The sequence below is a fragment of the Heterodontus francisci genome, chromosome 9 (assembly GCF_036365525.1).
Source record: "Heterodontus francisci isolate sHetFra1 chromosome 9, sHetFra1.hap1, whole genome shotgun sequence".
Taxonomy (NCBI): Eukaryota; Metazoa; Chordata; class Chondrichthyes; order Heterodontiformes; family Heterodontidae; genus Heterodontus; species Heterodontus francisci.
This window is the reverse complement of record NC_090379.1, coordinates 111467304-111482588: the sequence shown is the minus strand read 5'-3', so window position 1 is coordinate 111482588 and position 15285 is coordinate 111467304. Positions and strand designations below refer to the sequence as shown.

Genomic DNA, 15285 nt, shown 5'->3' with positions numbered 1-15285 from the left:
ACACATCAGTGTTACTTCAATTGCTACAGAAATCACTGTTAGCCTGTCAGTATTTGCGCGGATCACAATAAGTTTGTGTCAGTATGTTTCAGGGATCACCATCAGTCACAACCAGGGAATCACCTGCAATGGCTTCTCTTCCCAGTCCCCCACCGTTGCCACTGCTGGCCAAGGATCTATCTTTGGCTACATCCTATTTCTCATCTACACATTGTCCCTTGGCAACATCACCTGAAACACAGAGTCAGTTCCTACATGTTTGCTGACGACACCCAACTCTACCTTACCACCACCTCTCTCAACCCCTCCACTGTCTCTAAATTATCACACTGCTTGTCTGACATACAGTACTGGATGAGTAGAAATTTCCCCCAACTAAATATTGTGTTTGTACACCTGCTATCTTGCCAATGTGCACCTCATCCAGACACATCTTTTGTTTCTTTACTTGTTCCATCTTGTCCCATTACCATTCCCCTTGACTTTGTACCATGAAACTTTTTGTCATTTAATCTCTCCTGCCCTCCACCTGATCCCAGACCTTCCCTTTTGTTCTTCCCCCTTCTCCCTGTCACTTGTTCAAAACCTATGACATTTCTAACTTTTGCCAGTTCTGATGAAATGTTAACTCTGTTTTTCTCTCCACAGATTCAGCCTGAATATTTCCAGCATTTTCTGTTTTTATTTCATATTTCCAGCATCTGCAGTCTTTTGCTTTTGTATTTGTAAGGACTCTGTTGCACTGACCTTTGCCAAATGCTTTCTGAAAGTCTAAATAATTGCAGCATTATCCAGTGTAGGGATTCACTGTACCACCTACAAAAGACCATAATCTAGGGACTCTCAATTATCTACCAATTTCCATTATTCACCAGGAGTGGCCCCTCCTCTATAACGGCTATTGGTGTCTTCATTGGCAACAATAGGGTGTGCTACCACCTACTTTTCAAAGAAATCAAGGAGATTTGTCAGGTGGAATCTTCCTCTTCTAAATCCATACTAGTTGTTCCTTATATCTCTGTAATGATGTCTGGCCAGGGAGTCAGATGGCTAACAAGTTGCCTTGGTCAGATTTGACATTTAAAAACATTTTGTTTCAAGTACTGCCTTTGGTTTTAGCCTTTGAGATTCTTGTTAGTACCTACAGATTTCTCCCCTGGTCTCCTTAGGTGCCCTGGGATATATATAGGCCGGAGTTTCAAAAGGCTGTGGGGTCAGGACCTGGTGCGGACATGATTTGAAAATCATGGGCCTGGAGGTCGTCCCTGGAACCTGATGCCTCCGGAACAGTCCGAAATTTTCAAAGTGAGGGCAGGGCAGGGAACGAGGCAGTCGTTCGCTTCCACTTAAGGGCCCATTAAGCCCTTGAAAGAGCTCGTTAAGGGGCCGGGGTGGGGGAGGTCCGCGCTGCAATTTTAACTCATCTGGTTCACTAATGTCCTTTAGGGAAGGAAATCTGCCGTCCTTACCTGGTCTGGCCTACATGTGACTCCAGATCCACTGAAAAGTGGCTGACTCTTTAAACTGTCCTGTGAAATGGCCTAGTATTGTCAATTGTCAAGGGCAGTTAGGGATGGGTGGCAAATGCTGGCCTTGGCAGCGACGTCCACATCCCATGTATGAAAGAAAATATTTTTCAAAGCTGATTCTGGTGAGCCTGACCAGTCTGGTGCGCGATAGTGTACAGCTATCGGGCTCACAGCGGGCGGGAGGCAGTTTTACTTCTGCGCACAGGGATCTTGCACCAGGCCAAGCGCAGGACTTTCTTTTCATTCTGGAAGCACTGCTTCATCTCTTTAATCTGGTGGCCCTCTAAGGAGCTGCCTATTGTCATTGGCAAGGCAGCAGCAGTGGCAGGCCCCATCATTTCTGCCGCCTGCCTTTGCCGCTCACACTCTGCAGGCAGCTCCTGCCTCTTGCTGACGCTCGGCACCACTAATTGGGCACCAAGCTCGCCTCCTGCCCAATTATGGCATTACCATTTGAAGATCGTGGCACGCTAGCAATGCAGCTCAGGCGCGGGGCTGGGACCCAGAAATCATCCTGGAACCCACTTCAAAAATTCAGCCCATCTGTCTCAACCACTGCTCAGTGGTAGCCCTCTCAACTCTTGAGCCAGAACAATATGGGTTCAAGGACTTGAACAGGTAATTTAGGCTGGCACTTCAATGCAATGCTGAAGGAGTGCTGCACTGTTAAAGGTGCATTCTTTCAGATGAAATATTAAAATATTGTTCCATTGCGCCTGTCAGCTGTTTTTCACCCAGTGTCCTGGCCAACATTTATCTCTGAACTAGCACCAGTTCGGTTACTGGCGTTCATCAAAGTGAGGTTGGAGCACAGATTGGCTAGTGACATAGTTGACAATGCTGCACGATGGGATAAAGGTCTGGAATGAGATATGAAGAATGTGAAGGAGATCAATGATACCCAGAGCAAATAAAAATCCATCACAATTCTAGATTATTTTAACACATCAAAAGAAAGCCTGTTTTCATTATAAGGAAGTGTAAAATATGAAATGTAATATCGATTCCATTTCCTGCTCATATCGCTTGTGTTGTGAATTCTCTCAGAGGATCATTACATGTTAGGTTTACCAGTAACAGATTGCATAGCTCGTGGTCATGAACTGTTTTGAGAATGTTTAGGAAACACTGCTGTGGAGTGAACTGGGAGCAATTGGATGAAGGCAGTGGAATAGAGGTGTATATGAAGGATTTCCCCATGCATCCATATTGTTTAGTCATCAATGAGCTAATAGCTGGACACATTTTCTTATTATTCTTATAGACCGCATTGGGCAAGACAAAGAAATTAAAGACAGATGATGATGTGTTGCCGAGAACAGATGTTCGCTGGATGTCTGAGAGTGGGATAATCGATGCATTTATCCTGATGGGTCCCAGTGCTTTTGATGTTTTCAACCAATACTCAAGGCTGACAGGTATGAGGGTGACTGACTATAAGCAAGTAAGGTATGTCTCTAATCAAAGACCAGACAGGATGCAGAGTACAGCAATCAGTAGGGCAAGACGGTGTTCTCAGCAATGCTTTATTCCTGAGTGTAACTAAGGTACCAGAATTACAGTGCAATTAACTAGAATATATTTGTGAACAGGGTAATGTGTTATATTTATTCAGTTACATTGCACAAGTGATCCTGCAGATTTACTATTCACATTCATTGATTTCCAACAAGCAAGCAGTAAATTTTTTTGTTCCTCAGACATTCCTCTTTTCCTTGTCTCTCCTCTTTTCCTGAAGCTCCTGATCCATGCTGGGGTACAGTTCTGTAGATGCCAAATGCCCTCATGTACCTTGCCCAAATGGCTGTTTTCTACATATTTGCATCTAGATAGTGAGTAGGCAGGTATATTGACTGTGTGGGGCAAATCACTTGACTCAATGCAAAAGCAAAATGCTGCAATACTGGAAATCTGAAATAAAGACATCCCTAATTTTTTTCACTTCTAATGGAAGTTTATCGACCTGAAACGTTATCTCTCCACAGGTGCTGCCTGAGTATTTCCAGTAGTTGAGTCCAATCCTGTCCTCACCTAACATTTACACTTTCTAGTTGGAGTTATTGGATTGGTGAGCAGGAGGGTTCTTGGCTGATTTTCCTTTTCCTAGCCCAGAGAGATTGAACATAAGAACATGAGAAGTAATTGACACCAACAATAGCTCCCCAGCTATTAGCAGCGAACGCAGACCAACCCAGGAATCTGACTTGGGACTCTCTGGTTTGTTTGATTCAGCAACATACAGAGTGCTGTCTTTATCCACTCAGTATTTTGGGGAGTTGATCATTTCTTACAAAAACTGTTAAAGTATTTTCCCTGTTGGACTGTTGAATAATCTTCTGCTTGGCATCCAGGTCCTCAGGCACTTCCTCCTCTGTTTGCATTGGGTCACCACCAGTGCCGCTATAGCTACAAGGATGAAAATGACATTAAACAAGTAGATGCTGGCTTTGATCTGAACGACATTCCTTATGATGTGATCTGGCTGGACATTGACCACACTGAAGGAAAACGCTACTTCACCTGGGACAAGACAAAATTTCCCAGTCCTCGAGAAATGCAGGAACATCTACAAGCCAAAGATCGGAAGGTTAGTGTGACTGAATACAGCAGGCCTGTAAACAGTGTGTGCGGGCCAGCAACATATATGTATAATACACACATACAGGACACTATGGGTTCTATAGGGGTGGTGGACTGCTTAGTAATTTCTGCCTTCCTCTCCTGAAGATGGTTACTCATGCTGGAATATATTTCTAGTAGCACTGGTCATGCTCTGTTCCTTTCCCAGTTGCCATTATTCATGTCTTGAATCTAATCGATGAGTGCCAGCAGGCTGTTTGATCAAGAAGGATATAAGATCAAGCCCCATCCTGCCCTATACTAACAACCACACATGCGATCTTTCCATCATGGACTACTGAACATTGATCAAAAGTGGATACCGCTGGGTGAATTTTGCTGTCAATAAGAGGTATGCTAAGGCCCACTGTAATGCACCTTGCTCACCTAGAATAGGAACCAAACCTGGCACCTTCCTGCTCCGAATGATAACATTATGGGCCGAATCTGTGCTGTACAATTCTATGGATGGCTTAGCTTGCTGGATAAGCTGACTGCCACTGGAGCATCTGACATCATAGGGTTTGATGCAGTTTCTTTTCCTATTAAAAATATTAGTTTGTCTTTGCCCATAGATTAGTCAGTGGATGGAAATGCTGCTCCGGTGGCAATTTTTGAATCCGACAGGATTCAGGACAATTCCTGAGCAAGAGAGTTTTGAAAGGTCAAGACTAGAGCATCTACAATTTCCTCATCTAATTGTTCTAATACCCTGGGGTGGAAACCATTGGGTCCTGGAGATTTTTCTACCTTCAGTCTCATTATTTTTTACTTGGTAGTACAGAACTTGAGTATTTCTGAAAAAAAGAGACATGGGTGGAATTTTGTGCTGGTGGTGGGGGTCTAGATGTCAGGGGAAACCGATGCCAAGATCCTCGCATCAGCTCTTGTACAGAAGGCCCACTGAATTTAGTGCCAATCAGGCACTTAACTGGACAATGGAGGCTCTTCCATATGATTTAGGACCCTGCCGCCGTAAGTCCCAGCCTCGTAGACCTGCCAGCCAATGAGAGACCGGCAGCCGCAGCATCACCACGGAGGTGGTGGCTGCTGCTCTAGCTGCAGCTACCAGACACTGAGAAGCGACGCTGGAACCAGGCTCAATGTAGGTAAGGGTCGGAGGTGTCTTGCAAGATGCGGGGGAGGGGTAGTGGGTGGGGTGGGGTGGGGAGGGGTCGGCGTTGGCAGAAAGGGTAAGGGAGGTGGCCCTCAGTGCTCCCCCCCATTCCTGATGTTGGGTCCCTCGTTCAAGCATTAAATAAATGCCTTTGAACAAGGGACACCCGCAGCCGGGAAGCAGCTGCATGATTTTTTTGTGCATTGCTGCCCGCCTCATGGGTAATTGTGTCTGCGGCGGGAAGAGGCCCTTAATTAGGGGTCAATTGGAACGGCCTTCCCGTCCTGGACTAAATTTTAGTGGAGGCGGGAGCCACCGTCCCACTTAATTTTATGCTCTCCCTGCCTCCAAACCCGCCGGGGTGGGGAGAGCATAAATTTCCAACCATGATGTCAAGCTTTTCACCTTGCATTCATCAGGACAGGCGCAAGAATGCCAAATTTCAAAAGGCTGGGGGGCAACAATTTATACTGCATGAGAAAGGGCTGCTGATTGATTGGCAAGTCAACTCTGATTGGTCAAGGCATTACCATGAACAATGCATCAGGGAACTATTTTCCCTCACGCTTTTGTTTACTTCAAAAAAGATGCAAGGCCTGGGCATGTTCCATTTGCCTGCAGCGGATATGTCCCTGCATATGAATGTTTGTAGCTTCTAGCAAGTGCATTGTGAACCCGACTGATAATCTTAAAGTGGTTGTTAGTGTAATTCTTAGCACACTCAGGATTGTTCAGCAAGTGCTGTTCAATCGCGGAATCACATCTATCGTTGGACGTTATGTTCTGAGTTTTGCGAGCACGGGCTGGTTGAGTATGGTCAGTACTCTGCGTATTGCGAACAGCCGAAGGGATGTGCTGTTCGTTTCAATCCGCAAGTCGTACCTGGCATCACGCCGGCACTGAAATTCATGTGCAACATTACTCATTTGTATGGTAGGCAGAATGTCTTTTTGGCTTGACGGTAGCATCCTGTTAATGGAACATACCACTCGTGTTGCTACTACATAGTAGCAGTGTGAAATGGCTAGCTTCACCAGTTGCTCACATTTTTGATATACGTTACCCTTCCAGGGTAATTTGAGGTAGATTGGGTACTTTTAAGGTCTGAAAGTGGCGGCTTTAGGCCCATTTGTGAGTATGTGTGATACACAGCGAGCAATGATCTGTTCGGGATAGCCATTATTCCACAGGATAGCTTTGATAGAACATAGAACATAGAACAGTACAGGCCCTTCGGCCCACGATGTTGTGCCGAACCTTTAACCTACTCTAAGATCAAACTACCTACCTACCCTTCATTCTACTATCCATCCATGTACCTATCCAAGAGTCGCTTAAATGTCCCTAATGTATCTGCTTCTACTACCACCGCTGGCAGCGCATTCCACGCACCCACCACTCTCTGTGTAAAGAACCTACCTCTGACATCTCCCCGAAACCTTCCTCCAATCATCTTTAAATTATGCCCCCTGGTGATAGTCCTTTCCGCCCTGGGAAAAAGTCTCTGGCTATCCACTCTATCTATGCCTCTCATCATCTTGTACCCCTCTATCAAGTCACCTCTCATCCTTCTTCGCTCCAATGACAAAAGCCCTAGCTCCCTCAATCTTTCTTCGTAAGACATGCCCTCCAGTCCAGGCAGCATCCTGGTAAATCTCTTCTGCACCCTCTCTAAAGCTTCCACATCCTTCCGATAATGAGGCGACCAGAACTGAACACAATATTCCAAGTGTGGTCTAACCAGGACCTTATAGAGCTGCAGGATAACCTCGCGGCTCTTAAACTCAATCCCCCTGTTAATGAAAGCCAACACACCAGACGCCTTCTTAACAACCCTATCAACTTGGGTGGCAACTTTGAGCAATCTTTGGACATGGACCCCAAGATCCCTCTGTTCCTCCACACTACCAAGAATCCTGTCTTTAAGCCTGTATTCTGCTTTCAAATTCGACCTTCCAAAATGAATCACTTCACACTTTTCCGGGTTGAACTCCATCTGCCACTTCTCAGCCCAGCTCTACATCCTGTCAATGTCCCGTTGCAACCTACAACAGCCTTCCACACTATCCACAACTCCAGCAATCTTCATGTCATCGGCAAACTTGCTAACCCAGCCTTCCACTCCCTCATCCAAGTCATTTATAAAAATCACAAAGAGCAGAGGTCCCAGAACAGATCCCTGCGGAACACCACTGGTCACCGAGCTCCATGCTGAATACTTTCCATTTACTACCACCCTCTGTCTTCTATGGGCCAGCCAATTTTGTATCCAGACAGCCAACTTTCCCTGTATCCCATGCCTCCTTACTTTCTGAATGAGCCTACCATGGGGAACCTTATCAAACGCCTTGCTAAAATCCATATTCACTACATCCACTGCTCTTCCTTCATCAATGTGTTTTGTCACATCTTCAAAGAATTCAGTAAGGCTTGTGAGGCATGACCTGCCCCTCACAAAGCCATGCTGACTGTCTCTAATCAAACCATGCTTTTCCAAATAATCATAAATCCTGTCTCTCAGAATCCTCTCCAATAATTTGCCCACTACCGACATAAGACTGACTGGTCTATAATTCCCAGGGTTATCCCTATTCCCTTTCTTGAACAAGGGAATAACATTTGCCACCCTCCAATCATCCGGTACTACTCCAGTGGACAGTGAGGACGCACTGAGCTTTGATGCGCCCTATTTCAGTGCCAAGCTTGCACAGTGAGCAAATGGCTCAGGCCCTATTTACGAGATTGTCAGTAAGGCCAATCTTATAGCATGTGGAGTTGTAGGAATCTCAATGCATATATTGACCAGTCAAGGCAGGTTTGTGGTAGACAGCCGTAGAGAAACCAGTAGCGGATTTCTCGACTAGCTCGTTGTCATGCAGACGAGAAGTGCGATGATATAACAATCATGGACTAACTCCGAAGAGTTATGAAAAACGGACTTTGTCATTTAAAAAATGAACCTTTATTTGAAAAAGTGAGCAATGGCCTGAAGTGGCTGCTGAAGAAAAGGGGATTGGCCTTTTGTGTATTCAAACTGTCTGACAAAGACAAAGGACAAATCTTCAGAGCCAAAAGGTGTTAATGGAACCCATCTTACACCTATCCTAAAAACATTCCAGAATTGAATGTCTTCTTCTGAAACAAAGGAGGTGTGAAGTAACCACATCCTGGGCAATTGTGCAAATCACTATGGGGAAGAGAGGTAAATGTCTCCTACCAAGAAGAAGTTTTACTTTTCATTAAAAGAAATCCAGAGAGAGAGAGAGAGAGACTGACCCAGAAGGTGGAGCTACTTGTAACAGCTTGATTTCCAACCAAGCCAGGAAGCATGGTGCCCTACAGCAGTGAGAGTTAGAAGTAACCTACCGTCTTCAACAGAACCTTCAATCAAGAGAGAAATCTACAGTTATCTCAGGTCTGCATCAATTTAGAACATGATTCTCAAGAGAATTCAACAGGTTTATTGTAACCTTTCCCTCCACTAAAAAACACCTTCCTCTTTCCCTTCACTATCTCTTTCTTATTGTATGTGTCTGTGCATGTGCGTGTGTGTATGTGAGCGAGCGAATGTATGAGTAGATGGGTTTGCAACAATTTTGGGATGTGGTGTATTGATCAATAAATAATTGACTTTCAAATATTTTTTAAACCTACAAGAAAACCTGTCACTGTCTGTTTATTTGAGAAATAAATACCAAGGTGCTAAACTCTAATACAAATAAACTTGCTACAGTCAAGTGGGGAGCTGAACAGTTGGAACCACTCACGTCATACCTCGTGGCCGTAACAATGTTGAGGAAAGGGAGCTCATTAGACTGCTCCATTTCAAAGGATGGAGCGCATTAAGGTGTGTAAGGAAATTCTTGTTTCCGATATGTAGATGATACGTTATATATTTGAATATACAGCTGCATGTAAGAATATCACCTGCATCTGTCTTTAAAGGGCCCACTTAATCTTCGCCACCTTTTTTCTCTTAAAGTACTTGTAAAATCTTTTAGCGTGTCCTTAATATCCCTGGCAAGTTTTTTTTTCTTTTCTTCATTGTTCATTCATGGGATGTGAGGGTCACTGGCAAGGCCAGAATTTACTGCCTATCCCTAATTGTCTTTGAGAAGGTGTTGAGCTGCCTTATTGAACTGCTACAGTCCATGAAGGGCATTAGTGAACCAGATGGGTTTTTATGACAATTGGATAATTGCATGATCATTATTAATGAGACTCGCTTTTTATTTCAGATTTATTATTCTATTTAAATTCCCTCATGTTTCTGGAACATTAGTCTGGGCCTCTGGATTGCTAGTCCATTAACATTGCTATGATGTTATCAACCCCCTCAAAATCCTTTTTTGTAGCTCCAACTATTTTCTTTATATCTATTTGCTGCTCTTTATATTTGCCTCAGTCCATGGGATCTCCACTGTTTTTTGCATTCGTATATACCCTTTCCTTTAGTTTTATACTATCTCTCACTCTGTTTGTTGACCAGTGTTGTTTAATTACATAAGTGAACTTTTGCCCTTTAGGGGTATGTACAGGTCTTGCATTGAACCAAATACCTCTTTGAACACCTCCCACTGTTCATCTCTGTTTTTACTCATTAACTGTTCTACGCAGACTATTGTGGTCAGTATCTACCTCATCCCTTCAAAGTTAGCCTTACCTAAATTTAAAACCTTGGTTAGTGACTCACCCCTCTCCCTCTCAAACTTAATATTAAGTTCATTTATATTATGGTCACTGTTAGCTAGGCATTCATTCCTAGGTTGTTGACCAATCCTAGCTCATTACTCATCACTAAATCAGTATGGCCTGTTCTCTTGTTGGATCAAGAACATATTGGCCCAGATTTTGCTGCAGCGGGTCATCTTGCAGCGTGCCCTGTTAATTAGACTTGTTCATGCATGTTTAGGTTTCAAACTTTATGCCCACAATGTTGCTGGAAGTGTTAATTGATAATGCGATAAGTGCAACAGGGCTTTTTGTGGGACCTTGTGCGTGCAAATTGGCTGGCACGGTTCCTACATTGCAACAGTGACTACACCTCAAAAGTACTTCATCGGCTGTAAAGCGCTTTGGAACATCCTAAGGTCATGAAAGTCGCAATATAAATATATCTTTTTTTATATCCTTCACATTGGATTTATGCTTCTAATTTGTTTGTTTTATTTCTTATGCTTTGTGCACTCTTATTTGAGCAACAGACCCTACATTGCCTTTTTTCCCTGATGCTATTTTTCTCGCTCCTTTTAACTTATCACATTTCTTGTTTTATATCTCTCCTGCATTCATATAGCATCTTTGTTGACCTCAGAACAACCCAAAACACTCCACAGCCAATCAAGTACTTCTGAAGTATAATCACTGTTGTAGGAAACACAACAGCCAATTGTGCAGACAGACAGAAGTAAGACAGATGATCAGATATTTGTTACAGTGGTGTTGGTTGAGAGATAAATGTTGGCCAGTAGATCTTCGTTGAATAGTGCCATGGAATCTTTCACATCCACCAAAGAGGACAGATGGAGGCTTGGTTAATTGTCTCATCCAAAAGACGGCACCTCCAACAGTGTAGCACTCCATCAGTTCTGCAGTATAAGTGTCAGTCTAGATTATGTGCTCACGTATCTGGAACGGGGCGTGAAACCACAACCTTCCTACTCACAGGCAGCCACTGAGCTATTGGATAGATTGACAGCATATGGATAGATGTCCATTTGTCAGCAGTGATCTTGATCTGTCTCTCTCTCTCCTCCCCCCCACCCCATTTGTCTCTCTCTCTCTCTATCCCTCTTCCACTCTCTGTCTCTCTCTCTCTCCCTCTCTCTCTGTCTGTATGTGTCTCCCTCTCCCTCACTCTGTGTGTGTTTGTCATTCTCTGTCAGTCTCTCTCTCTATCTTGATCTCTCTCCCTCTCTCTGTGCCGGTTTCTCTCCCTCCCTCTGTATCTGTTTCTCTCACTGTCTCTGTTTGTCTATCTCTGTATTGCTCTCAGTCTCCATATCTCTCCCTTTCTCTCAATCAGGAATGGCCTCACCAATACCACCCACCACCCCCTTCCCCCCAGCATGTTTGAATAGCTTACCAACTCTTACTGTCCAGGGCCACAGATGCAGAATGGCAACTTGGTTATAGTACCATGGCTGCTGGCAACCATTCAGTTTGAGACAGCACCTTCAGAGGATGAGAGGGAAAATTAAGGGCTATAAAACACACCATTCCATTTCTTTCGATATGCTGATACTGGGTTTACACAGAATCGTTGTCTTCCCTTATGTCTCCAGCTGGTGGTTATCAGTGACCCTCACATCAAAGTGGATGAGAAGTACCCATTCTATTGCGAGGCCAAATCCAAGAAGTACTTTGTCATGGATAAAGATGGTGAGGAGTACCAGGGCTTCTGCTGGCCAGGTAAGGGAAGGATGAAAACTCTTGAGTGATGATTTTTTTTGCATTTCTTGCTTTGTAAGTGTGCAGTAAATTTTTTTTTTTAAATATTCAGACTTTAAACCTGGCCAAATGTGCACATAGGAAATTTTCTCAGTATTTCACATAGCTTTATCTCCAGTTTTCTGCTGGCTTGTGCGTACACTTGCTCGGGCTCTCTCTGTCTCTCTCTGTCTGTCTGTCTGTCTCTCTCTCTCTCAAAGTTCTCTGACTGGTGCTGTGATTCAGTCAGGTACCAGTCACCCTCCTAGAGTGGTCTTTCTTCACCTGTGAGCACAGATGATGAGTGTCAGCAGAGTATTTGACCATGGAGACGATCACAACCAATTCTGCTCCTGTTCTCACTCACCATCTATGTTTATGCTTTTCACTGAAGTCACTAGATAGTGATGGAGCACTGAAACAGCAGGATGACATCTTTTTGAGGCTGATTTCTTTCTCTCCTTCCTTGTCCAATCATAGCGATGCCATCTCTAGTGTTCTTACTGGTGTCCTTGTTGAGATTTTCACAGGTGAAAGACAGTAACTTGGATCCACCTGGTCTGTATTGTTTAGTATAACAGTAAGCAGTGCATCGATACACCTAGATTGATAGATTTTTGTTAGCCAAGGGTATTAAGGGTTACGGAACCAAATGGAGTTAAGATCAGCAATGATCAAATTGAATGGCAGAATAGGCTTAGGGGTTGAATGGCCCACTTCTGTTGCTATGTTCTCTCAATAACGTAGGAACATAGGTATTTAAAAGTATTTGCACTGTGGGACTCCTGATTAGAGCTCCTTCCTGGATAGTGCTGTCTCCTGCAGATCTGACCCATGTGTGTGAGGTTCAGATATAGGTTAACCCACACTGGCTGAGTCAGGGTTGCTAAAGCATGCATTAGGTGTCAGCCTCAGCTCAGTAATGGCACTTTCGCCTCTGAGTCAGAAGGTCGTGGCCATTCCAGAGGCTTGAGCATCAGGGTGAGAAATTTCTGCCAAATAGCAGATTTCCGACATTAGGGTTTTAGAAATCCGGCATTGGCTTCTTCCAGCCCACCAAAGCTTTCAATCCGGCCCTGTCTGTGATTGGTCAGTGTCTGTGACTGACATCTGGCTATCTGGATGGGGTGAGTGCTGATTGGCGGTGAGTGAATGGGAATGGCTGCTTTGGGAGTAGAGGGGGAGAGAAAGGCTGAGGGAAGAGGAGGAAGTGGGCCAGCACACAGTCAGAGGCGCAGGATGGAGTGGCGCTTAGGGAGCACATAGAGAGAGTCAGGTAGCCCTTCAAACCGGTTCCGACCTGAGGAACAGAGGGGGAGAGATGGGAACCACAGAGAGGTGAGACACAGAGGTGAGGGGAGGACACAAAGAGGGGAGGAATACAGGGAAGGGGGGACACAGAGAAGGGGGAGAGAGACACACACAGAGACATGGGGGAAAGAGAGAGACAGTGGCATGGAGAGGTGGGGAGAGAGAAACAGACAGAGAGAGAAAGGGAGAGATATGGAGACTGAGAGCGATACAGAGATCGACAAACAGAGACAGAGAGAGAAACAGATACAGAGGGAGGGAGAGAAACCGGCACAGAGAGAGGGAGAGAGATCAAGACAGAGAGAGAGACTGACAGAGAATGACAAACGACACAGAGTGAGGGAGAGAGAGACACATACAGACAGAGAGAGAGGGGGAGAAAGAGAGACAGAGAGAGGAAGAGGGATAGAGAAAGAGAGACAAATGGGGTGGGGGGGAGGAGAGAGAGAGACAGATCAAGATCACTGCTGACAAATGGACATCTATCCGGAATGCTCCGCATCGCTACATCAAGTGTGCGGGCAGACATTGTCTACTTGTGCAAGCAAAAACAATGCCAGGTATCTCACTAAATCAGTGTTCAACATAGTGGTGAGAAAGTAAGTTAATAAATTTGTCTTCTCATTTAAGGCTTGTTCACAAAATGCGCATTTTTTGATTTGATTCATAATAAAATAAATTTCTAATGCTCTTTATCTTTCTGAAATTTGTTTAATGGCCCCCTATGTAGGAACAAAATTGTAATGTGGCCCCTCATGCGAAAAGGTTGGACACCCCTTCAGGTTCCAACCTTCAGATCCAAAAGACTGGCTTTAAAAAAAAAATCATACTGTCAGTTTCACTGACAGTTGCTGCGAGTAGAAACAGCTACTTCCAACCTTTGGGGCAGCTTCATAGTTTTCCGGCGGGCTTTTCAAAAAAAAATTGAAACCCACAGTTCTGGTGTTAAAATTTACTTTTTTTTATTTGTTCATGGGATGTGGGAGTTGCTGGCCAGGACAGCATTTATTGCCCATCCCTAATTGCCCTTGAGAAGGTGGTGGTGAGCTGCCTTCTTGAACTGCAGCAGTCCATGTGGGGTAGGTACACCCACAGTGCTGTTAGAAAGGGAGTTCCAGGATTTTGACCCAGCGACAGTGAAGGAACGGCGACAAGTCAGGATGGTGTGTGGCTTGGAGGGGAACTTGCATGTGGTGGTGTTCCCATGCATTTGCTGCCCTTGTCCTTCCAGGTGGTGGAGGTTGCGGGTTTGGAAGATGCTGTTTAAGGAGCCTTGGTGAGTTGCTGCAGTGCATCTTGTATATGGTACACACTACTGCCACAGTACGTCGGTGGTGGAGGGAGTGAGTGTTTGTGAGTGGGGTGCCAATCAAGTGGGCTGCTTTGTCCTGGATGGTGTTGAGCTTCTTGAGTGTTGTTGGAGCTGCACCCATCCAGGCAATGGAGGGTATTCCATCACATTCCTGACTTGTGCCTTGTAGATGATGGACAGGCTTTGGGGAGTCAGGAGGTGAGTTACGCACTGCAGGATTCCTAGCCTTTGACCTGCCCTTGTAGCCACAGGATTTATATGGCTACTCCAGTTCAGTTTCTGGTTAATGTTAGCCCCTCGGATGTTGATAGTGGGGGATTCATTGATGATAATGCCATTGAATGTCAAGGGGAGATGGTTAGATTCTCTCTTGTTGGAGATGGTCATTGCCTGGCACTTGTGTGGCACAAATCTTACTTGCCACTTATCAGCCCAAGCCTGGATATTGCCCAGGTCTTGCTGCATTTCTACACAGACTGCTTCAGTATCTGAGGAGTCGTGAATGGTACTGAACATTGTGCAATCATCAGTGAACATCCCCACTTCTGACCTTATGATTGAAGGAAGGTCCTTGATGAAGCAGCTGAAGATGGTTGGGCCTAGGACACTACCCTGAGGAACTCCTGCAGTGATGTCCTGGAGCTCAGATGATTGACCTCCAACAACCACAACCATCTTCCTTTGTGCTAGGTATGACTCCAACCAGTGGAGAGGTTTCCCCCTGATTCCCATTGACTCCCATTTTGCTAGGGCTCCTTGAAGCCATACTTAGTCAAATGCTGCCTTGATGTCAAGGCCAGTCACTCTCACCTCACCTCTTGAGTTCAGCTCTTTTGTCCATGTTTGAACCAAGGCTGTAATGAGGTCAGGAGCTGAGTGGCCCTGGCGGACCCCAAACAGAGCATCACTGAGCAGGTTATTGCGAAGCAAGTGCCGCTTGATAACACTGTCGACAACATCTTCCATTA

General features: G+C 44.9%; 1 protein-coding gene across 3 annotated transcripts in view; it reads left to right on the top strand.

Moving 5' to 3' along the window:
• LOC137373976 (neutral alpha-glucosidase C-like) overlaps window positions 1–15285 on the top strand; it is a 159698-nt gene that overhangs the window by 86090 nt on the left and 58323 nt on the right. For all 3 annotated transcript variants that reach the window (XM_068039679.1, XM_068039680.1, XM_068039681.1), the window contains exons 11-13: window positions 2794–2947; window positions 3881–4116; window positions 11550–11676. In XM_068039679.1, coding sequence (XP_067895780.1) covers window positions 2794–2947; window positions 3881–4116; window positions 11550–11676 — 517 coding nt within the window. The remainder of the gene's footprint in view (window positions 1–2793; window positions 2948–3880; window positions 4117–11549; window positions 11677–15285) is intronic.